This window comes from Cherax quadricarinatus, chromosome 12, assembly GCF_038502225.1.
Source record: "Cherax quadricarinatus isolate ZL_2023a chromosome 12, ASM3850222v1, whole genome shotgun sequence".
NCBI lineage: Eukaryota > Metazoa > Arthropoda > Malacostraca > Decapoda > Parastacidae > Cherax > Cherax quadricarinatus.
In genome coordinates this window covers 565,001-591,500 of record NC_091303.1, presented here as the reverse complement: position 1 = coordinate 591,500, position 26,500 = coordinate 565,001, and the positions used below count along the sequence as shown (strand labels likewise).

Genomic DNA, 26,500 nt, shown 5'->3' with positions numbered 1-26,500 from the left:
AGAAATGATAAGCACATACTAGGATATATATGTAGCTCATTTCAATTACAAATCAACGTTGTTAATATTCTTTGAAATGAAGCACGTCAGCTAGAAGGCACTACATGGAGAATGTGATGGTGTGAGAGTTATATATCAAGAACAGACAGGAAATAAACACTACGAGCCATGCATAAGGTAAGTAAAATGTTGCAGAGAAGATCGGCTTACTTAGATCAATTGTAGCAAAAATAATTAACCATCGAGAAGATTTAAGTATTGAAAAGATAATATTCTCTTGGAAAATTACTAACACTCGTGATGTTGCTTGGAAGATAATATCTGCAATTTTTTCATATAAAAATATAATCCTCCCCTCCACAGTAACTGTCATTTTACTTCTCATTATATAAATTAACACGAGATAAGGAAAGCTATAATCAACTGATGTGAGCATGTGAATCATGCTGGTAAATATATGTGAACATTCGAGTAATGTTAGAAATATATGAATAAATATAGCCTTTTACTACACACGTTATCATATGCACTTTGTGTAGCACTTAAGACGTATGAAACATGAAAGTTATCGCATGTTTAGTGACCTTAATCTTCTGGATATCTTGTACACGTCATTCCAAAAAAGTAAATTAAACTTGTTTTTCGTTTTCATCTTGTTATCAAATGAAAAGCAAATGTGTTGAAACTCTCGGGAACATAAACGTAATTGTTGCTCTCAGAATGGTGCAAGTGGTTAATATTCTTCTCGACGCCTTTAGTCAGTATTTTATAGACAAAAATATCTAGCATTTACCCTCTCTCTACATCTCGCTCCGGTTAGGTTAGGCAAGATTCGTCAGTAAACAGGACAATTATTTTCTGAAGGAGGTCTTATTGATATGATGACCCGTATCTGGAGCGTTTAATCAACTGACAGAGGCCTTCCGCTGGCATATCGGTCCACTGCATTAAAAATTAATATTAGATAAATGATTGTACTTGGATATCTCAAGACACTGAAACATGTTTCAAGAAAATATGCTATATTAAATATTAAAGAAAACGTACGACTTCTTACAATGACACTGGGTCATTGCTTTTATAGTGTTTTAATATGTAATTTATTTTAACAATATTGCGAAATAGCGAAGATAAATATCCAATAAAATTATGTAAAAGAAAAAAAAAAGGGGGTGGGGGGATTGTATCGCATGGTTTACTGTTGCAATAGTTTAAAATAATCGCCTCTTATACGAACTCTTGACAGAGGTTAACAGCAACACAGCAAACTTGCACAAGAGTTTCTGATGAGATATTTCCACAGTACATATACACGTGACACATTTTGTAACAGCCTGATAGCTAGGTTATGTACTGTAGCTCGCGGACAAACAGTCATGAGAGCCTGGCTGACCAGACACCACCTGAATAAAATTGTTCAGATTGTTCAGGAAGACTGACATCTTTTATCAGACAATATTTCAAATTTCTGATCGTAGAAGGTTGAAGAGTATATAAGTATTGATGGTTATTTCTAAATGTGCTTAGCACACTTACGTTTCGTTAGGTTTATTTCATATTCAATAAGCTCTTTACTTGTACTGGTTAGGTACCTCACCTCTTAATGGCAAGTTTTCAATTGTACACCGTATTCCTCATTTTAAAGGCATTCCACACTAGCATAGGTCATGAATACCTAGTTTACTCTTCTCGCAGAGGAGAAACTTGCAGACTTAGCTCATTGGGCAAAGGTGACCATATATTTAGTTTTGCTCTTAGCAAATATCATTCGCTAAATTTGACTGTTTATGATAAACATTACAAACTAAATTCGCGATGAAAAGGTGAGCAGGATTAAACCACATTAAACTCACCAAAATTACGTAAGATTAGGTAAGTTTGTCATATACGTTTACTTAAAATTTTTTAAAAATATCATAACATGTTCGTTCACCAAACTGAAATCGAAATATACAGATCAACACTCCTGTCTTTGTGTATATGAGGGTATTCTTCTATTGACAAGTTTTCATAAAGTTTTCACTCACGTGTGCTTGTTTGTGTGTATATGTGTGTGTGTACTCACCTAGTTGTACTCACCTAGTTGAGGTTGCAGGGGTCCAATCCAAGCTCCTGGCCCCGCCTCTTCACTGGTCGCTACTAGGTCACTCTCCCTGAACCATGAGCTTTATCGTACCTCTGCTTAAAGCTATGTATGGATCCTGACTCCACTACATCGCTTCCCAAACTATTCCACTTCCTGACTACTCTGTGGCTGAAGAAATACTTCCTAACATCCCTTTGATTCATCTGTGTCTTCAACTTCCAACTGTGTCCCCTTGTTACTGTGTCCAGTCTCTGGAACATCCTGTCTTTGTCCACCTTGTCAATTCCTCTCAGTATTTTGTAAGTCGTTATCATGTCCCCCCTATCTCTCCTGTCCTCCAGTGTCGTCAGGTTGATTTCCCTTAACCTCTCCTCATAGGACATACCTCTTAGCTCTGGGACTAGTCTTGTTGCAAACCTTTGCACTTTCTCTAGTTTCTTTACATGCTTGGCTAGGTGTGGCACCACCTCTAGAGCTGTACTGGGGACTCTCATCCTCAAAGAAGATGTATGAAGGCTCTATATGTTTAACACTATAGTCTGAGTTGCGTGGTTCATGAAATCAACTCACGTTCTCAGCCCTTTCTGTGAAAGTATTATTATTTCATTTAAATGCAGTTTTTGACTCCGCCAATATCTTGCGTTACTAATTTGGTTACAATTTGCAATAAGTTATTGCATGTTTTTCATACGCAATGTCATGAAAAGAAGCGTAACCACATCGTATTTGATAAACATAGGATTATCTTTAAATTAATGTGATTTGAGAGAGAAAGAGAGAGAGAATATTTTCGTTTATCCAGGCCAGGCAGGTATATGGAGGGGTGGGAAGAGTTAGCAAGATGCTGGGGCAGATTACTTGGCCTTGCTACCAGGATTTATGATGCTCCACCCACTCTGGCACTATATTTTTGGCAAGAGAATAGTGTTGGGGAGATATATTGGGGGAGAGTAATAGTGGGGAGGAGGGAAGGAGGCGAGGTGTTGCTTTACTGGAGGTGAGGAATACTATAGCCCACAGTCTCAGTTTCTGTTGTACAATGATCTCTCTCTCTCTCTCTCTCTCTCTCTCTCTCTCTCTCTCTCTCTCTCTCTCTCTCTCTCTCTCTCTCTCTCTCTCTCTCTCTCTCTCCCTTTGTCTCTCTCCTATTCCTTTTTGTTTAATGTTTAATATATATATGCTCACCTATTTGTGGCTGAAGGGGTCGAGACATAGCTCCTGGCCCCGCCTCTTCACTGATCGCTACTAGGTCCTCTCTCTTCCTGCTCCATGAGCTTTATCATACTTCGTCTTAAAACGATTTTTGGTTCCTGCCCCAACTACATCACTTACCAGACTACTCCACTTCCTGACAACTCTATGACTGAAGAAATATTTTCTAACATCTCTTTGACTCAGATGGGTCTTCAAGTTTCAATTGTGATCTCTTGTTTCTGTGTCCCATCTCTGGAACATCCTGTCTCTGTCAACTTTATCTATTCCTCTCAGTATTTTGTATGTCGTTATTATGTGTGTGTGTAATTCATATATATATATATATATATATATATATATATATATATATATATATATATATATATATATATATATATATGTGTGTGTGTGTGTGTGTGTGTGTGTGTGTGTGTGTGTGTGTGTGTGTGTGTGTGTGTGTGTGTGTACATGTGTGTGTGTGTATGTATGTTCGTACGCTTAAGCGTGTATGTATACGCATGTACATTTTTACTGACACGTGCACTGAGTGACCTTTTCGTTTCAACTTTCTAAAAAATGTAAACCTTCTCTCTTATATAAACCAGTGGTGCTGGCACAAATGTTTTATTAAAAAAAAATTAAAACACTTTGAAATAATTTCCTTTCAAAAATATTTGGTTAAATAAAAAAATACTTCTGGATTAAAAAGATTAAAGTTTGAATAGATTGTAGGATTTATTCTTAATTGTTCTCACACGACTCGTTTTATACAGTTCAGGATCAATTTTGACAAATAATCATCATAATCCAGCAACACTGGATATATTTACCGTGAGGTCCATGTCTTTCTAAATATATATATGATAAGCTTCTTTTAATCCCTATATTTGGGATTACAGTATTCTTCACTGATGGTGGACAGTCACGTAAACCTTAATGACCCTCATGTAGTTGATAGGTTTAAAGCCCAATTAACCAACCCACCCATCTAACAATTTTGTTTTCAGTGACATTTACCGGTAAGTTGTTGTTAACACCTTTGTGTGTGTGGGTATAATTAAATACCAATATTATATTCTCATAAATTTAGCTAATAAATGTCATATTATAGCTTTTATTAATAAATGAAAAAAAGTCTCTCATCATGTGACTTGTTAAATTCAAATGAAGATTTCTGATCAGCTCTCTTTTGAAGATCATCCATATAATGCGATTTTATTTGCCAAATGAAATTAAAAGAGTGCATCTACAATTATATAGCCAATTATCTGAAGGCCTTTTCAAGTGTTATTCCGTTGTGGATGTAAGTTTTCAATAACATTTATTAAAAAATCATTATCTTGAGGACCTTTTAAAGAAGTTAATGTAGAGGAATATCTTCTATTGGTATGTAAGAAAATCGTCTATATATATACATGGTCTCGTCTGTCAGATAACAGAACGGAAGTATGCTGAACATGATGGGGTCAATGACATCAAGAGAAGTCTCGCCATAGACCGTTGTCCAGCTGAATGGAACCTCAAGTAATGAGGTCTGAAGGAAGTGAAAAGCGTCCGGATGGAGTCGACATACCTGGAAGGATGATAAGCGGATTGCATGGGACTACGCCTGTGCCTCTACGATGGCTAGCACCTTCCTGCAATATTCTGAAGCTGAAGGGGGTAGGGCTGCCAGTTTTAGGGAGACCCAAAAGATCAACAAATACACAGGGCACCCCATTTGCTAGAACTTTGTCCCAGTAGGGTCGGAGACCATTGGAGCATGGAACAAGTGTGCTCTAAAATGCCTTAAAGATTTAGGGCAAAAACTCATCACGGAAACCAAGAACCCCAGAATGGCCAGCTTCCTCTTTCAGAGATTCAGTGTTGTGATCCAGAGGAGAAATATCTCCAGCTTTCTGGGCAAGCGGTACACCACCGGGGACCTGGATGAAGTATTTGAGATGTAGGCTATGAATATATATATATATATATATATATATATATATATATATATATATATATATATATATATATATATATATATATATAGATATACATGAATTTAAAAGAGGGTAAATATTTAGCCATATATTTGCATAACTAATAAATGCATTTGCGAATGGTGTGCCATTTAGTAAACCCATAAATTCCGATTTACCTGAATACTCATAACCCCAGCAGAGCTGAATAAACTACTTGGAGTTAGCGATTTTTTGCGAATACTCCAATGCTAATATTTCCATTTGTCTGGACACTTAATCAGTCTTTTCAGTTGAGAAATAAATATTCTAAAATGAAGTAACGAATGCACTCATGTCTTTTTAAATACAGTATTATCACAAATAACAGCAAAATCCTCTTAAGTACTTTCAGGCAGTTTTACTTTGGTTCAATTTAAGACCTGAAGCTATTAAGAGAATTAATGATGGAGGCGTCAGTGTCTTAGTAAGGCATCGAATGATTTTGCCTAAGTTTTCATAATATTAGCAGCATTATAAGATAACATTGAATACCTAGTACTATTCAAGTTCCGCTCCCCTCCCCCGATAGTTAGTCTAAATATAATTATCTGTTTCTAAATAACCCCTGATTCTTTAGATATGAAACAAGCTTACCATTAGTTCATCTGAGGTCCCAGTATTTATATATATAAAGCTATCCTTTATATTTCTAATAAAAATCCAGCAAAAGCAAACTGCATATCCTCCATACCGGCAAATCTTTCATAATACAGTTAATGTTTAGTGTAAATTTTTCTACAGATGTTGTGGAGATGGTTAATATGAAGATGCTTGGTCGTCTCGCATCTAAAGAAACCGGTAGTTACCAACCGAATTTGCCGAAGGTAAACTGCCTCCACTTACCCCTTGCAACACGCGGTGGTGTGCCTCAGAACTTGTTCCTGCCTCCACTGACCCCGAGTAGTAGGGGGTGGTGTGCCTCAGGACTTTTTCCTGCCTCCACTGACCCCGTGCAGCACGCGGTAGTGTGTCTCAGAACTTGTTGCTGCCTCCACTGACCCCGTGCAGCCGCGGTGGTGTGCCTCAGAACTTGTTGCTGCCTCCACTGACCCCGTGCAGCACGTGGTGGTGTGCCTCAGGACTTTTTCCTGCCTCCACTGACCCCGTGCAGCACGCGGTAGTGTGCCTCAGAACTTGTTGCTGCCTCCACTGACCCCGTGCAGCACGCGGTGGTGTGCCTCAAAACTTGTTGCTGCCTCCACTGACCCCGTGTAGCAGGGGGTGGTGTGCCTCAGGACTTTTTCCTGCCTCCACTGGCCCAGTGTAGCATGTGGTGGTGTGCCTCAGAACTTGTTGCTGCCTCCACTGACCCCGTGCAGCACGTGCTGGGGTACCTCAGAGGGAGTTCCTGCCTCCACTCACCCCGTGCAGAAATATTTAACAAGAGAGGCAGTGTTGTCCTCGTCTGTGTTTCTGCTTGACAAGCGCTTGAGTGCTGCTCTTTGCTGTTGATGCTCACTGTGGCTGTTGCTGTAGTGCTGTTGCACATCTACTCTCATACTCTAGATGTTAGAGCCAAATGACCCTTACTGGCCTTACATTTTTTTGTGAATATTATAATTATTTTTGTCTGTTACTTCTGTTATTCTTCATGCTTTCATTGCTGCTTGCATTGTTTTCGGTGTTTATAATATTGCTGTTGTTGTGGCTGGTGAAGCCGTTGTTGAAACTGCTGGCAGTACTACTGTTATAATTGCTTTTGCTGTATATATTGCTTGTTCTTCTGTTGCTGCTGCTACTGCTGCGGCTGCTGCTACTACTGCGGCTGCGGCTGCTGCTTCTGTGTTGTTTTTTTATGCTTGTTTTGCGGCTACAAATTCAACTTTTGATAATGCTGCAGATGTTAGTGTTTGTTTTACTTGTTTGTTAATGTTTGTGTCTTCATTAGTGTCTAGACATTCGTTCATTTGTAATGCTTACTTATTTGTTTACTTCTTCGGCTAAGTATTAATATTCTATTTAAAGAACGCGAAGGTCAAATTCTGTGCTTATGTTTCAAGGAATAGCAACCATAACATAACAATTTTGATAAATATGAATAGTAAGAAACAAGATAAGTAAACGGTAAACTGCTGAAAACAGTCTGCTATTAAAAGATTGTAACCGCCGCATCGAGACTGCTAGCGGAGACAGAAGTCCTGTCTAAACGCTCGACGACAACTCAAAAAGATTTAGTAAATATTTGATGATGAAAACTATTCATTTCTAAGTCGGTTGAAATCTCCAAGTTTTCTCCGGGTGTGTGCTCCCTGGAAGTGCTTGCTTCCTGCAAGCAGAGAAGCTTCTCATTCAATTATGTGCTTACATTGTCATCTGAGGCAGTTTCGTACGTGCTTACTTCAGCATCTGATGTAGTTACGTAGGTGTACAGGGCAGTTTCTTATTGACTGTACTAACTAACACAAGTATTCACAAATAACCCGCACCTAGAAGAGAGGAGCTTACTACGACGTTTTGGTCCGTCTTGGACCATTTACAAAGTCACACTGTGAGTGTGACTTTACACATGGTCCGAAACGTCATCGTAAGCTCCTCCCTTCTATGTGCGGGTTATTTGTGTATCGTTCCAGCCTTTGTTTGTTATTTAGCACAAGTATTTTTTTCAGATGTAACTGTATATACTACAAGCTAGCATAGTTAAAGGGCTGCCATCTTGTTAAACAGGGGTCACTCAAGTTGTCTAGTATAAGCTACAGGTAAACAGGGGCCCGTAGAGACGATAGTAATCTACGCTTATACGCTTTTAATGTCAGATTATCGATATGCCCATAACTTTACTGTCATTTTCTACAGGCGAGACAAGTAGTCAGCAGTAGTACCAGTGGGAGGATGATATAATATGATAATGCTGCTGATGTAATATATACATATAATTGTCGTAGAGACAGATAGAGAGAGAGAGAGAGAGAGAGAGAGAGAGAGAGAGAGAGAGAGAGAGAGAGAGAGAGAGACGAAGATGCAGGTGAAGAGACATAATGAGTAAGTGTACTTCTTCATGAGGGTAAACATTTGAATAAACTTTTCTGCCTCTCCCTCCCTCTTCCCTTCTCCCGCCTCCATCCTCTCCCTCCCTCTTCCATCCTCCCTCCTTTCCCTCTCTCCTTCCCCCCACTTCCTCTCCCCCTCCCTCCAGCCTCTCCCTTTCCTCCCTTGCCGCTCAATTTTTTGGAGCCTTTTTTTCATCTGTGAGTTTCACAGGTACTCGTGCGAGGCGTGTTTACCTTGGAGCTCTGGCTGCCCACCTGTCCTCCTCTCCCCCTTCTCTCATCTTCTTACCTGTGTTTACCTCTCTCACTTGACTCTCACTACTGCTTCATTCCTTTTCTTCCATGTCTGCTTCTCTCTCTCTCTCTCTCTCTCTCTCTCTCTCTCTCTCTCTCTCTCTCTCTCTCTCTCTCTCTCTCTCTCTCTCTCTCTCTCTCTCTCTCTCTCTCTATCTATCTATCTATCTGTCTATCTATCTGTCTATCTATCCATCTATCTTTGAAACATCTCTCAAACTTAGATTCATATCATGGCTACATTCTTTTCTTATTTATTCATCACCTTTTTTTCTTCCATTTCCTTAACTGTCATTTGCATCCCTACTTTTTTTTTTTTTGCTCTGCATTTCGCTAACATTATTTTTCCTCTTTTTTCCACATTTCCTTTTTTACCTTTCCACAATCTCCATTTCCTACATGCTTACCCACTGTCTTTCTCTTTCTTCTTAGTCATCTCTATATCTTTTTTTTATTTCTCGTCTTCTTCTTATTCTCTATGACTCTTAAATCATTCAAAATCTGGTTCTGCATTTTTTTTAAATAAATACCAGCATCCCAGTAAATTTTGAGGCAATGACTTGATTTTTCGAGTATTTGTTATGAGAATATTTTTTGAATGCTACTCAAGCAATAAGTGAATACTCACTAATAGAATAATATTCAACAAAAATATAGAGCCCGAGTGAAACAATTGTGGTTCAATTGTGGTTTAATGTAGCTTTTTGGATTTAGACGCATTAAAGCCACACGAGTCTCTGGTATTAAAGACTTTGGACAGCCAAGTGACATCCAAGCTTGAGATGAACCGCATTTCATGGTCCTCTTCTTTGCGCAGAAATTGAAATTGAGATGAAGGGAAGATGGAATGAAGGGATGATTTGGGCGAGTGAACGTGTGTTCATTGAGAGCTTCGCAGCCAACTGTGTCGATTATAATTATAATATTCTTTAGGAACCGCTGAAAGCATAAGGTTTACATAAGAACATAAGAAAGAAGGAACACTGCAGCAGGCCTACTGGCCCATGCGAGGCAGGTCCAAGTCTCCTACCGGCTTAAGCCAATGCCCCAACCTAGTCAGGTTAGGTCACATTCACTTAAGGAAGGAACACGGCAACTGACCTAGTAGCACAAGCTAATCAGGTCCAACTCACACCCACCCACACCCACTCATGTATTTATCTAACCGATTTTTAAAACTACACAACGTTTTAGCCTCTATAACTGTACTCGGGAGTTTGTTCCACTCATCCACAACTCTATTACCAAACCAGTGCTTTCCGATATCCTTCCTGAATCTGAATTTTTCAAACTTAAAACCATTGCTACGAGTCCTGTCTAGGCTAGATATTTTCAGCACGTTATTTACATCCTCTTTATTTATTCCTGTCTTCCATTTATAGACCTCAATCATATCCCCCCAAATTCTACGCCTTTCTAGAGAGTGCAGATTCAGGGCCCTCAATCTATCCTCATAGGGAAGATTTCTGATACATGGTATCAACTTTGTCATCCTCCTTTGTATGTTTTCCAGAGCATTTATATCCATTCTGTAATACGGTGACCAAAACTGTGCAGCATAATCTAAATGAGGCCTAACCAAGGATAAAAAGAGTTGAAGAACAACCTGAGGACTCCTATTAATTATGCTTCTTGATATGAAGCCAAGGATTCTGTTAGCTTTATTGCGAACACTTATGCACTGCTGTCTTGGTTTCAGATTACTGCTAACCAGAACTCCTAAGTCTTTTTCGCAATCCGTAATATTAAGATCTACATTATTTAGCTTGTATGTGGCATGGTTATTTTCTTGTCCAACATTTAGAACTTTGTAATTGTCTATATTAAACTGCATCTGCCACTTCTCCGACCACTGCATCAGTCTATTCAAATCTTCCTGGAGTGCTCTAATGTCCTCGTCAGAATGAATTCGACGGCCTATTTTGGTGTCATCGACAAACTTGCTTATGTCGCTCTTTATGCCCTCATCATTGTCATTTATGTAGATTGTGAACAACAGGGGGCCCAACACTGACCCCTGTGGGACACCGCTCGTGACGCTTCCCCACTCTGACTTCTCCTTATTTATGCAAACTCTCTGCTGCCTATTTGTCAACCATGCCTCTATCCAGGAAAAAATTTCTCCTCCTATTTCATGTGCCTTAAGTTTTCTCAATAGTCTCTGATGTGGGACCCTGTCGAAAGCCTTACTGAAGTCCATATACACAATATCATATTCATTACCATAATGTAATCTGAGCAAGGGAATAATTTAAATTCACTGGATCTAGAGCCTTTCACTAGCGCATTCCATTATTCTAGCCTTTCTTGCCACACCTCTCTCTTTCTCTCTCTCTCTCTCTCTCTCTCTCTTTCTCTCTCTCTCTCTCTCTGTAATGCCTTGACACTGGCGATGCGAGAGAGCCACATAAACTTTGGCGTCATATACATACAAACGCCACATTGGGGGCAGAGAACGCTCTCTCCGATGGCTACTTGGCCAAGCACTGAGCTGGGCAGTGACGCCAGACATGGCAACACACTTCCCCTCCAGAAACACAGACACACACACAGACACACACACAGACACACACACACACACACACACACACACACACACACACACACACACACACACACACACACACACACACACACACACACACACACACACACACACACACACACACACACACACATTCCGACACCTTAGTAAGGAATCATTCAAGACACTGTACACCGTGTATGTCAGGCCCATACTGGAGTATGCAGCACCTGTTTGGAACCCGCACTTGATAAAGCACGTCAAGAAAGCACTAGAGAAAGTACAAAGGTTTGCAACAAGGTTAGTTCCAGAGCTAAGGGGAATGTCCTATGAAGAAAGATTAAGGGAAATCGGCCTGACGACACTGGAGGACAGGAGGGTCAGGGGAGACATGATAACGACATATAAAATACTGCGTGGAATAGACAAGGTGGACAAGGACAGGATGTTCCAGGGAGGGGACACAGAAACAAGAGGCCACAATTGGAAGTTGAAGACACAAATGAGTCAGAGAGATAGTAGGAAGTATTTCTTCAGTCATAGAGTTGTAAGGCAGTGGAATAGCCTAGAAAATGACGTAGTGGAGGCAGGAACCATACACAGTTTTAAGACGAGGTTTGATAAAGCTCATGGAGCGGGGAGAGAGAGGGCCTAGTAGCAACCGGTGAAGAGGCGGGGCCAGGAGCTAGGACTCGACACCTGCAACCACAAATAGGTGAGTACAAATAGGTGAGTACACACACACACACACAAACACACACACAAGTGGAGCTACAAGTGGAGAAGGTAACAGGAATTGAATGGGAAAAGCCAAACTACGAAAGAGGTGACTACACAGATATGAGGAACTTCCTGCAGGACGTTCAGTGGGACAGAGAACTGGTAGGAAAATCAGTAAACGAGATGATGGAATATGTAACAACAAAGTGCAAGGAGGCAGAGGAAAGGTTTGATCCCAAGGGAAATAGAAATAACGGAAAGACCAAAGTGAGTCCTTGGTTTACCCGAAGGTGTAGGGAGACAAAAAACTAAGTGCACCAGAGAATGGAAAAGGTACAGGAGGCAAAGGACTCAGGAAAATAAGGAGATTAGTAGAAGAGCCAGAAACGAGTAAGCACAGATAAGGAGGGAGGCCCAGCGACAGTACGAGAATGACATAGCATCGAAAGTCAAGTCTGACCCGAAACTGCTGTATAGCCACATTAGGAGGAAGACAACAGTCAAAGACCAGGTGATAAGGCTGAGGAAAGAAGGTCGGGAACTCACAAGAAACGATCAAGAAGTATGTGTGGAGCTCAATATGAGATTTAAGGAAGTATTTACAGTGGAGACAGGAAGGCCTCTGGGGGGACAGAACAGAGGGGGACACCAGCAAGGAATATACCAACAAGTGTTGGATGCCATACATACAAATGAGGAAGAGGTGAAGAAGCTGCTAAGGGACATCGATACCTCAAAGGCAATGGGACCGGACATCTCCCCGTGGGTCCTTAGAGAGGGAGCGGATATGCTGTGTGTGCCACTCACCACAATCTTCAACACATCCCTGGAAACTGGGCAACTACTGGAGGTATGGAAGACGGTAAATGTAGTTCCCATTTTAAAAAAAAAGAGACAGAAAAGAGGCATTAAACTATAGACCTGTGTCACTGACATGTATAGTATGCAAAGTTATGGAGAAGATTATCAGGAGGAGAGTGGTGGAGCACCTGGAATGGAACAAGAGTATGAACGGCAACCAGCACGGATTCATATTCATGGAAGGCAAATCCTGTGTCACAAACCTTCTGGAGTTCTATGATAAAGTAACAGAAGTAAGACACGAGAGAGAGGGGTGGGTTGATTGCATCTTCTTGGACTGCAAGAAGGCCTTTGACACAGTTCCTCACAAGAGATTAGTGCAGAAACTAGAGCATCAGGCGCATATAACAGGAACGGCACTGCAACGGATCAGAGAATATCTGACAGGGAGGCAACAACGAGTCATAGTACGTGATGAGGTATCAATGTGGGCACCTGTGACGGGCGGGGTCCCACAGAGGTCGGTCCTTGGACCAGTACTATTTTTGGTATATGAGAACGACATGATGGAAGGGTTAGACTCAGAAGTGTCCCTGTTCACATATGATGTGAAGTTAATGAGGCGAATTAAATCAGATGAGGATCAGGCAGGACTTCAAAGAGACCTGGACAGACTGGTCAAAGACACCTGGTCAATGACGCCTAGTCCAGCAACTGGCTTCTCGAATGCAACCCCGCCAAATTTAAAGTCATGAAGATCGGGGAAGTGCACAGAAGACCGCGGACGGAGTATAGGCTAGGTGGCCAAAGACTGCAAACCTCGCTCAAAGAGAAAGATCTTGGGGTGAGTATAACACCGAGCATGTCTCCGGAAGCACACATCAACCAGATAACTGCTGCAGCATATGGGCGCCTGGCAAACCTGAAAACAGCGTTCCGGTACCTTATTAAAGAATCGTTCAAGACACTGTACACCGTGTACGTCAGGCCCATACTGGAGTATGCAGCATCTGTTTGGAACCCGCACTTGATCAAACACGTCAGGAAATTAGAGAAAGTGCAAAGGTTTGCGACAAGGTTAATTCTAGAGCTAAGGGGAATGTCCTATGAAGAAAGGTTAAGGGAAATCGGCCTGACGACACTGGAGGACAGAAGGGTCAGAGGAGACATGATAACGACATATAAAATACTGCGCGGAATAGACAAGGTGGACAAAGACAGGATGTTCCAGGGAGGGGACACAGAAACAAGAGATCACAATTGGAATTTGAAGACTCAGATGAGTCAAAGGGATGTTAGGAAGTATTTCTTCAGTCATAGAGTTGTCAGGCAGTGGAATAGCCTAGAAAGTGACGTAGTGGAGGCGGGAACCATACATAGTTTTTAGACGAGGTTTGATGAAGCTCATGGAGCAGGAAGAGAGAGGACCCAGTAGCAACCAGTGAAGATGCGGGGCCAGGAGCTAAGACTCGACCCCTGCAACCACAAATAGGTGAGTACACACAAACACACACACACACACACATACACACACACACACACACACACACACACACACACACACACACACACACACACACACACACACACACACACACACACACACACAAAGTGTAAAGGTTTGCAACAAGACTAGTCCCAGAGCTAAGAGGTATGTCCTACGAGGAGAGGTTAAGGGAAATCAACCTGACGACACTGGAGGACAGGAGAGATAGGGGGGACATGATAACGACATACAAAATACTGAGAGGAATTGACAAGGTGGACAAAGACAGGATGTTCCAGAGATTGGACACAGTAACAAGGGGACACAGCTGGAAGCTGAAGACACAGATGAATCACAGGGATGTTAGGAAGTATTTCTTCAGCCACAGAGTAGTCAGTAAGTGGAATAGTTTGGGAAGTGATGTAGTGGAGGCAGGATCCATACATAGCTTTAAGCAGAGGTATGATAAAGCTCACGGCTCAGGGAGAGTGACCTAGTAGCGATCAGTGAAGAGGCGGGGCCAGGAGCTCGGACTCGACCCCCGCAACCTCAACTAGGTGAGTACAACTAGGTGAGTACACACACACACACACACACACACACACACACACACACACACACACACACACACACACACACACATACACACACCCACTCATACACACACACACACACTGGTCCTAGGACCAGTGTTATTTTTGGTGTATGTGAATGACATGACGGAAGGGTTAGACTCAGAAGTGTCCCTGTTCGCAGATGATGTGAAGTTAATGAGGAGAATTAAATCAGTTGAGGACCAGGTAGAACTCCAAAGAGACCTAGACAGGCTCGACACCTGGTCCAGCATCTGGCTTCTCGAATTTAACCCCTTCAAATGCAAAGTCATGAAGATCGGGGAAGGGCAAAGAAGACCGCAGATGGAGTATAGGATAAGTGGTGGCCAAACACTTCAAACCTTGCTCAAGGAGAAAGATTTTGGGATGAGTATAACACCGAGCACGTCTCCAGAAGCACACATCAACCAGATAACTGCTGCAGCATATGGCAAACCTGAGAACAGCGTTCCGATACCTTAGTAAGGAATCGTTCAAGACACTGTACACTGTGTACGTCAGGCCCATATTGGTGTATGCAGCACCTGTTTGGAGCCCACACTTGATCTAGTAGGTCAAGAAATTTGAGAAAGTGCAAAGGTTTGCGACAAGGGTAGTTCCAAAGTTAAAGGGAATGTTCTACGAAGAAAGGTTGAGGGAAATCGGCCTGACGACACTGGAGGGTTAGGGGAGACATCATAACAACATACAAAATACTGCTTGGAATAGACAAGGTGGACAGAGACAGGATGTTTCATAGAGGGGACACAGAAACAAGGGGTCACAATTTGAAACTGAAGACTCTGATGAGCCAGGGATATTAGGAAGTATTTCTTCAGTCATAGAGTAATCAGGAAGTGGAATAGTCTAGCTAGTGATGCAGTGGAGGCAGGAACCATACATAGCTTTAAGTCGAGGTATGATAAAGCCATGTTATGTACTATTAAGAAGTGTCCCCTGAGTGTTCCTGCCTACCTATCCGCCCACCTATGTAAAAACCTGTCTACCTTCGTACACAAAGGACAAAGGAGCTGTTAGGGAAGGGTAGAAAGGGGTAGGGGAGGAATTATGGGAGGGAGGGCAAGAAGGACGTAATCCATGTACGGGAAGAGTGAGACAAAAGAGTGTAATATGGCGGCTGTTACGGAGGAGTCCTGGGTGATGTCGCTGCCAGGATTTGCATAATGAGTCGAAGCGATAACATACTGTGGTAAACAGGAGCAGGCGGGAGTAGCAGGTGCTGGGTAGTGGGTGGTTGTAGTGGATTTCAGTAGTGTGTAGTGGTGAATGCTGTTTGTTGTGGAGCTCTGGTAACTAACTGTAACAATTTCAAACGTTACTGCTGGAAAGTCGGGTCAAAGGTTCTTTCTTTATGCCTTAAATGTGTACCCGAGATAGAAAGAAGAATAGGAAAATTGGAGGGAGGATGAGGTTAGGGGAAGGAAGGAAAGAAGGGAGAAAAAGAATGAGGAAGGGAAAAACTAAAGGGATAGTAGAGAGAGGTATGAGATTACTTTGGATTGCATGGTAAAATGATATATAATAGAAGACTCCAGAGTTCACACTGATGCTATCTGCTGAGAAATTTCTACTTCTCTCTGGAGTGAGGACTATCGTGTATTTATGTTTCGTGCATTTTCGTATATCATCATGCCGGCCACTGGCGGCATAAAAACAGGGAAAACGTATTGTACTATATTGAAAAACTGACATGAAATATTGACAGTGGATGGAGGACATGGGCTACAACTACCTCTACCTAATTAGTCCTGATTCTATAATAATTATTCGTTACTGTGCACCACTGCCATGACTAGCACACCATCTACTTCTACCACTGTTACTTTTATCCTGGTTGGCTCATTGTACAACTGATCATCTGGATGCAGCTGCTCAACAAATATCAGGAATCAGTGGATATCAGTTTGCTCCGCCATAGTATCTAGTTGAATTCTATACTGGCAAAGAGCTTGTCCAGCAAGCTCTGAAATAACTGTATTGTCATCGCGTTTAGAGCTTTAGTGACTCACGAAATGGTTATCACACGATTGCAAACAAACCAAGGTACGGGCGGGGATTGAACCCGCAATGAACCGTGAGTTCAATTTCCGCCCGTATAGTGTGTGTTTTTTTCTGGAGCTTTAGCGGATAGTTTGCTCCGCATTGCTATTATTGTGTTCACGATAAACTTCACGTTCGTTCGTGTTGTATCTGTCTTGAAGCATCATTCGACACTTTACAGCTATTTATTCACTTTTTATTTCAAAAGGTTCTTTGTGTCTATCAAAATCCTTCAATGTCTTAAATATGTGAATAACATTTCGAGGAGAGAGGAAAGAGCGGTGGGTAGATGGAAGGATAGAGGCACTGATGAGAGTGGGATAGATGCTACATTACCTTTAAATTAAGTATCAACACGCCCACGGCAAGTGTGTTGACCTGTGACGTTACCACATTTACATCAACATCACGTCCTTCACGAGAATCTTTGAGGCAGACTGAGCTAGATGATCAATAAACCTGGTAATCCTCACCTGAGCAGGCATTTTTGCCTTGATCAGCATCCATTTTGTTTCATATTCAAACCTTTTAACACTTCACCCGCGATTAATGAGCAGAAACTCATATTTAAATAAACCAACATTGTTTATTTTTATTTGAATGATTTTTCTGTATGTGTTAAACATTAATTTTAAAAAATCTGTGGATATTAGAGGAAATTTAACTCTTCGTTATCATTATTTAGTCTACCAAATTAGGCATTTTTCCCATTAACAACTTCTTAAAATATACTATTTATAGAAAGCGAATATTGTCGGTTAGTTGAACTCCAGTACGGTATGTTTCAAGCTATTGTCTCGAGATAGTCACGGTTAAGCTAACTATCACTGTGTTTATATTGAGGTCTAATGGTTGAAAATGTGTTCAGCTGAATTGAAACCATTGTTATATCAACGTTATGTTGACAATAACTTCCTTGCATAGGCGCTCAAATATGACAGTTTAGACATCATTTGAAACAGCCAATATTCCAAACCCCTCCTTTAAAGTGCAGGCATTGTATTTCCTACCTCCAAGACTTAAGTCTGGTTAACCGGTTTCCCTGAATCCTTTCACAAAATATTATCCAGCTCACACTACAACAGCTAGTCAGGTCTCAAAAACCATTCGTCAACATTCAATCCTATTTAACACGCTCACATATGCCTGCTGCATGTCCAAGCCCCCTTGCGCACTGAACCTTTTAAACTCCCTCCTCCTCCTCCCTCCATCCTTTCCTATAACGACCCCTACTCCTCCTCCCCTCCACTATATATATAAATATATGCAGGACAAGCCACGGGAGGTGGAAATCTTTAGCTCAAGTACTTTCACACTTCTCAGTGCGTCATCAGGAGCTGTGTAATGTTGCAAGGGAGCCAGCAAAGCAGGGAGAGAGGTCTCAGAGTAGCGTAGGTGTCACTGGCCACGGTTACCCTTAGACTGGGTTAGTGATCGGTGCCAACCCCACCCTACCATCATCCCCCCACTACCTATATGGGGTAGGAGGGTTTCTGAGATGTCAAGTAGCAAATTATAAGAAATAAAAAGCCAGCCCCAAGCTTTCTAATCGTTTATAACAGATCATATGGTTTGAGAAAATAAGTTTCTCGTTAAATACTGAAGACATGGATAGCTATTATTCTTTTCAAATAATAAAAAGAATACAATGTGCTCTTTGTCCATTTAAATGTCCTGCTCTGGGGTACTCGATAGAACATCGGTAGAACATTCGAGTTCCCTATATATATATATATATATATATATATATATATATATATATATATATATATATATATATAGATATATATATATATATATATATATATATATGTATATATATATATATATATATATATATATATATATATATATATATATATATATATATATATATATATATATATATATATAGGCAGGGGGTGTGTGGACCAGGTGTCTACAGTGAAACATATAAGTGAACAGTATTTAGATATGGCTAAAGATGTTTTTGTGGCATTTATGGATTTGGAAAAGGCGTATGACAGGGTGGATAGGGAGGCAATGTGGCAGATGTTGCAGGTGTATGGTGAAGGAGGTAGGTTACTGAGAGCAGTGAAGAGTTTTTACGAGGATAGTGAGGCTCAAGTTAGAGTATGTAGGAAAGAGGGAAATTATTTCCCAGTAAAAGCAGGCCTTAGACAAGGATGTGTGATGTCACCGTGGTTGTTCAATATATTTATAGATGGGGTTGTAAGAGAAGTAAATGCGAGGGTCTTGGCAAGAGGCGTGGAGTTAAAAGATAAAGAATCACACATAAAGTGGAGTTGTCACAGTTGCTCTTTGCTGATGACACTGTGCTCTTGGGAGATTCTGAATGGAAGTTGCAGAGGTTGGTGGATGAATTTAGTAGTATGTTCAAAAGAAGAAAATTAAAAGTGAATTCAGGAAAGAGTAAGGTAATGAGGATAACTAAAAGATTAGGTGATGAAAGATTGGATATCAGATTGGAGGGAGAGAGTATGGAGGAGGTGAATGTATTCAGATATTTGGGAGTGGACGTGTCAGCGAATGGGTCTAAGAAAGATGAGGTGAATCATAGAATTGATGAGGGGAAAAGGGTGAGTGGTGCATTAGGAGTCTGTGGAGGCAAAGAACTTTGTCCATGGAGGCAAAGAGGAGAATGTATGAGAGTATAGTTTTACCAACGCTCTTATATGGGTGTGAAGCATGGGTGATGAATGTTGCAGCAAGGAGAAGGCTGGATGCAGTGGAGATGTCATGTCTGAGGGCAATGTGTGGTGTGAATATAATGCAGAGAATTCGTAGTTTGGAAGTTAGGAGGAGGTGCGGGATTACCAAAACTGTTGTCCAGAGGGCTGAGGAAGGGTTGTTGAGGTAGTTCGGACATGTAGAGAGAATGGAGCGAAACAGTGCCTTCAAGAGTGTATCAGTCTATAGTGGAAGGAAGGCGGGGTAGGGGTCGGCCTAGGAAAGGTTGGAGGGAGGGGGTAAAGGAGGTTTTGTATGCGAGGGGCTTGGACTTCCAGCAGGCATGCGTGAGCGTGTTTGATAGGAGTGAATGGAGACAAATGGTTTTTAATACTTGACGTGCTGTTGGAGTGCGAGCAAAGTAACATTTATGAAGGGGTTCAGCGAAACCGGCAGGCCGGACTTGATCCTGGAGATGGGAAGTACAGTGCCTGCACTCTGAAGGAGGGGTGTTAATGTTGCAGTTTAAAAACTGTAGTGTAAAGCACCCTTCTGGCAAGACAGTGATGGAGTGAATGATGGTAAAAGTTTTTCTTTTTCGGGCCACCCTGCCTTGGTGGGAATCGGCCAGTGTGATAATAAAAAATAATATATATATACATACATATATATATATATATATATATATATATATGTATATATATATATATATATATATATATAATATATATATATATATATATATATATATGTGTATATATATATATATATATATATATATATATATATATATATATATATATATATATATATATATATATATATATATATATATATATATATATATATATATATATATATATATATATATATATGCGCAATAAGATCAGAGTAAACAGGTGATTTCAGAATATGCAAAACAACCACTGTGAAAGAATAGAGAAATTCCAAGCGCTTTCGTGACTACTCACATTATCAAGGAACTATGACAGTAAAGCATCAAAGGAAGCTATTTAAGGGGTCTAGCCAACACCTCACTATCAGATCCCACAACAGTTAAACACCGGACGCGCGACTCATAAGAAAGGGAACACTGCAGCAGGCCCGCCGGCCCTAACTAGGCAGGTCCTTCACACAACCCACCAACAAACTGTTCTACCCAAGAAATAAGAAATTTTAAAAATTATTATTTGTCCAGTGTCTTATTAAATTCTTCCCAAATTCTATTAATTATAAATGGATCTAATTTATATAAACCAAAGGAAATATTCATATTAGTGTCAAAACTGCTTTTTATAAAACAAGATTCAATTATATTCCTGTCGACCATGGACTTGCTTGATACTACTTTCTCAACTTTTTGAAAATCAATTGGATGGTTAAAATCTCTTACATGAATAAATAGAGCATTGGAATCTTGTCCAGTTTTAATGCTATATTTATGTTGTTTTAATCTTAGTTCGAGATTTTTACCAGTTTGACCGTAATAAACTTTATCGCAAATTTTACAAGGAATCTTACAGACACATCCATCAGCATTTTGGGGGGAATTCTTTATCAAAAGTTTTTTTACTGTATCAAGATTTTTGAATACAACTTTAATATTAAAAGTCTTAAGAAGAGAAGGCATATCAACCAAGTTTTCATGGTATGGGAGAACCAACATATTTTTTGTTGAATAAGTCCATGGTCGACAGGAATATAATTGAATCTTGTTTCATAAAAAGCAGTTTTGACAATAATATGAATATTTCCTTTGGTTTATATAAATTAGATCCATTTATAATTAATAGAATTTGGGAAGAATTTAATAATACACTGGACAAATAATAATTTTAAAAAATTTCTTGGGTAGAATAGTTTGTTGGTGGGTTGTGCAAAGGACCTGTCCAGTTGGGCCGGCGCGCGTCAGGTGTTTAACTGTTGTGGGATCTGATAGTGAGGTGTTGGCCAGACCCCTTATATACCTTCCTTGGATGCTTTACTTTCATAGTTCCTTGATAATGTGAGTAGTCACGAAAACGCTTGGAATTTCTCTATCTTTCAGAGTGGTTGTTTTGCATATTGTGAAATCACCTGTTTACTGTGATCTTATTGCACATATATATATATATATATATATATATATATATATATATATATATATATATATATATATATATATATATATATATATGTATATATGTATATATATATATATATATATATATATATATATATATATATATATATATATATATATATATATATATATATATATATATATATATATATATATATATATATATATGCAAAACAACCACTCTGAAAGAATAGAGAAATTCCAAGCGCTTTCGTGACTACTCACATTATCAAGGAACTATGAATAATGGAACTATGATAATGTGAGTAGTCACGAAAGCGCTTGGAATTTCTCTATTCTTTCAGAGTGGTTGTTATGCATATTTTGAAATCACCTGTTTACTGTGATCTTATTGCATATATATATATATATATATATATATATATATATATATATATATATATATATATATATATATATATATATATATATATATATATATAACAGGGGGGAGAGTGGGATGGAAGTAGAGCCGATGTCTTCCTAGCGAAAAGTTCTCCACTGTACCATCACTCTTTGATTAATATCGTGTGTTTTGGTTTTGGTTTGCTATCTGAAGGCCATGACCTCTTTAGATTTGTTAAGGAGGAGGAGGAGGAGAAAGGCGGAGTAAAAGTGAGGGAGGATGTTGAAAAGAGGTTTGACCAGAGTTGGGGTGAAGGTAAGAATGTCTTTTGTGGTGAGAGATAGAATTCTTGGGTTGAAATAGAGACAGAGATCTAAAGACTTAGGGCGGAATATTTCATCAACTTGAGAATTTGCAGTACCTTGTATTTTGTGGCTCTTTATTGAGTTATCTGTCTTTTCCCCGTCTTCCCTGTCAGCTTAATCAATATCTCTTCTTTAAAATTTGGGTTGCTATCCAGTCACTCAATATTAAGTAAGACTACATAATCTGTATACTAAATTGACTTGAATACTGATATTAATAAACATTCTAATTTTTTTTTATTGTGGTTTGAAGTTATCCCCATTAAATGCTTAATTATATTGTTATATATGTGGAAATGTAAGTAGTCATATCCCTAGGTAGAAAGGAAACTACTTTGCACCCCTTCCTAACTTTACTTAGTTTCAGAGGTTTCAATCATTAAGTGGCCGCTTAAGTGGTATATAGTAGGTGGGTGTCCCCTTCATTATTAATAGCTTAGAAAAGTACCTAGTCTAACTACTAGTTACTCTGCCAAGGGTAATGGGTGCCACACTCATTCCAACCTCCGGTATGACACTGTTTTGGTGGTCTTCAGCCGGAAATTTTGAGAGTATCCGCTGTCAGTAACATACTGCACCAGCCTCCACTGTCTGTGATACTACTGCCCTCTCCTACGACTCCCATTGCTATTAAACGCGTCTAACTCTTTTCTCTTCAACACCATATTGTTTATGAATACATTTTAAGTCATTCTGAATGAATGTCAACAAATAGGAAGAATAATGGACAGAAATGAACCGAGGTCTTCTGAATGAGAAACCTTTAGTTGCCCCTCCTACTACGGTAATCTTTAATGGAAGGACGGTGGAGTATAATAGAGCATTTCATGGACAGTGAACATTGTAGCGCTTTCCTATTCATTGTTCCTCTGTTCTTCACATTTGTCAGCAGTACACCATTTATATTATTTCATCATAAAATGTAGTTAAGCATTTGCTAAAATATCCACTAACTCTTACTTTTATATTTAGATGTGAACTTGAATGCCCATAAAGAAGGTTATTTGTACTATTTATGATATTATTTCTTCCTCAGCGGTGCATACGTCAGCCATGGCGGTGGTGCGAGAGCGCGCGCGCTTGCCCTGTGACGTGACCTCCAGCTTGCCTGACGACCGGGTAGTTCTAATCCTCTGGTACCGTGGGTCTACAGGGACTCCCATATACAGGCATGTGCTGCACGTGTGTCTACGCTGCGTGTGTGATGATGGTGTCCAAAGCTGGTTAAAGTCGTAGCGTCTCTTGTCACGCTCCTACGCCCCCTTCAAGTACTCATCCCCATTCCCCTACTTTCTCTTCTCCCCGCTACTTACTCGTACCTTTCCAGCTTACTGCCCTTGCCCTTAAGAACTTGTTTACCCTACTTGTCAATAAAACCCAATATGCATTTTAAGGCACTTTTGAGAAAAAGTTTCGTCTACCAGAAACTTTATTAACTGGTAAATTGTAAGCTTAGAATATGTGATTATTATGTCAATGTTAATCAAACACAAAGCATTTAGGTAACTGTATAAGTACTGAGAGTATCTATAACACATTTTATAATAGCAATATTCATAGTTACGTAAGGAATGTAAAATATTTTTGGATAGGTTATGCTACGGAAAGCACAGAGGGTTGTTAGAATATATGAGATTGTAGAGTAACTTTTTATGAGAATTTGGGGTTTAAATGAGGGGTACTTAAGTTTTGTCAGGGAAAGTAGAACATTGGTATTCTTAGCTGATTTTTTTCTGAAAGTAGTAGTGGTAGTGATCATATACTAGTAAGCTTCTCTGATGCTCATAGTAGGATTTTAAATAAAATTTAAATTACTACAATGTAAGGTTAGGGTAGAATAGGTATAACTTGCGATTTTAGCTTAATTAGCAACGCTCTTCTTGCCGAATACTTTAGGTGAAAATTTGTGTATTCAATAATTTCCCAAAAATCATTCTGAACCTAACTGAAAAATATATATTTCATTGTGTTTGTTTATTATTAAATTACTGTAAACTTATCTAAAATATATTTAGTTGAATTAGGCTAAATTAAATTGCGCCTGTTATAATAAGGTTAGGAAAGTTTTCTAAGGTTCCTTTCGTACAAAATTATTAATTTTTACATTAATATAGATGAAAAAAATATATCTTTAAACGTATAAGAGAAAATTTTGGAAAGGACTTAATTTTTAAAGGGTTCTTGCTAATTGTCAGTTTTACTTATTTGGCAAGACACGCACGCACACACAAACACACACACATACAGATGGGGTACACCTCTGGTGTAAATTGTGGGATCCATAGCCTCGGAGAAGTGGATAAAAAGGCTTCAAGGAAGAATATTTGGATATCTTCCTGAAGCCGTTTGAATATTCCACTTCCCCTACCACCCCATCTTTTCATTCTTTTTTACCAATAGGTATATTTTATTACATAATATGGTACAAAAGATTTAAGAAATACATTGCTGATATAGAGATGGCATATATATATATATATATATATATATATATATATATATATATATATATATATATATATATATATATATATATATATATATATATATATAATATATATATATATATATATATATATATATATATATATATATATATTATATATATATATATATATCATATATATATATATACATATATATATATATATATGTATATATATATGTATATATATATGTATGTATATATATATGCCATCTCTATATCAGCAATGTATTTCTTAAATCTTTTGTACCATATTATGTAATAAAATATACCTATTGGTAAAAAAGAATGAAAAGATGGGGTGGTAGGGGAAGTGGAATATTCAAACGGCTTCAGGAAGATATCCAAATATTCTTCCTTGAAGCCTTTTTATCCACTTCTCCGAGGCTATGGATCCCACAATTTACACCAGAGGTGTACCACATCTGTATGTGTGTGTGTTTGTGTGTGCGTGCGTGTCTTGCCGAATAAGTAAAACTGACAATTAGCAAGAACCCTTTAAAAATTAAGTCCTTTCCAAAATTTTCTCTTATACGTTTAAAGATATATTTTTTTCATCTATATTAATGTAAAAATTAATAATTTTGTACGAAAGGAACCTTAGAAAACTTTCCTAACCTTATTATAACAGGCGCAATTTAATTTAGCCTAATTCAACCACCCAGGGAAGTACTACCGTTCTGAAAAGATGACTGTGAAACAGAAACCTGTAACTGTTTTGCATGATGGTAGGATTGCTGGTTTCTTTTTCTGTCTCATAAACACGCTAGATAACAGGGATATCTTGCAACTCCTACTTACACTTAGGTCGTACTTCACAGATACACACATGCATATATATATATATATATACATATATCTAGGTTTTTCACCTTTTTCTAAATAGCTCTTGTTCTGCTTTATTTCTTCTATTGTCCATGGGGAAGTGGAAAAGAATCTTTCCTCCGTAAGTCATGCGTGTCGTATGAGGCGACTAAAGTGCCAGGAGCGATCGGATAGTAACCTCTTCTCCTGTAGACATTTACTAAAAAAGAGAAGAAGAAAATTTTTATAAAACTGGGATGCTTGAATGTGCGTGGATGTAGTGTGGATGACAAGAAACAGATGATTGCTGATGTTATGAATGAAAAGAAGTTGGATGTCCTGGCCCTAAGCGAAACAAAGCTGAAGGGGCTAGGGGAGTTTCGATAGGGGGAAATAAATGGGATTAAATCTGGAGTATCTGAGAGAATTAGAGCTAAGGAACGGGTAGCAGTAATGTAGAAGGATCAGTTATGGAAGGAGAAAAGAGAATATGAATGTGTAAATTCAAGAGTTATGTGGATTAAAGTAAAGGTTGGATGCAAAAAGTGGGTCATAATAAGCGTGTATAAACCTGGAGAAGAGAGGAATGTAAAGGAGAGAGAGAGATTTTGGGAGATGTTAAGTGAATGTATAGGAACCTTTGAACCAAGAGAGAGAGTAATTGTGGTAGGGGACCTGAATGCTAAAGTAGGAGAAACTTTTAGAGAGGGTGTGGTAGGTAAGTTTGGGGTGCATGATGTAAATGATAATGGGAGCCCTTTGATTGAACTTTGTATAGAAAGGGGTTTAGTTATAGGTAATACATATTTTAAGAAAAAGAGGATAAATAAGTATACAAGATATGGAGTAGGGCAAAATGACAGTAGTTTGTTGGATTATGTATTGGTAGATGAAAGTTAGTTGAGTAGACTTCAGGATGTACATGTTTATAGAGGGGCTACAGATATATCAGATAACGT

General features: G+C 39.1%; 1 protein-coding gene across 1 annotated transcript in view; it reads left to right on the top strand.

The window, feature by feature from the left end:
* The window catches only part of LOC128686531 (neural cell adhesion molecule 2-like), a 927,464-nt gene that overhangs the window by 490,001 nt on the left and 410,963 nt on the right, over positions 1-26,500 (top strand). Inside the window, exon 3 of the mRNA XM_070084201.1 lies at positions 23,289-23,421. Within this exon, the coding sequence (XP_069940302.1) occupies positions 23,289-23,421 (133 nt within the window). The remainder of the gene's footprint in view (positions 1-23,288; positions 23,422-26,500) is intronic.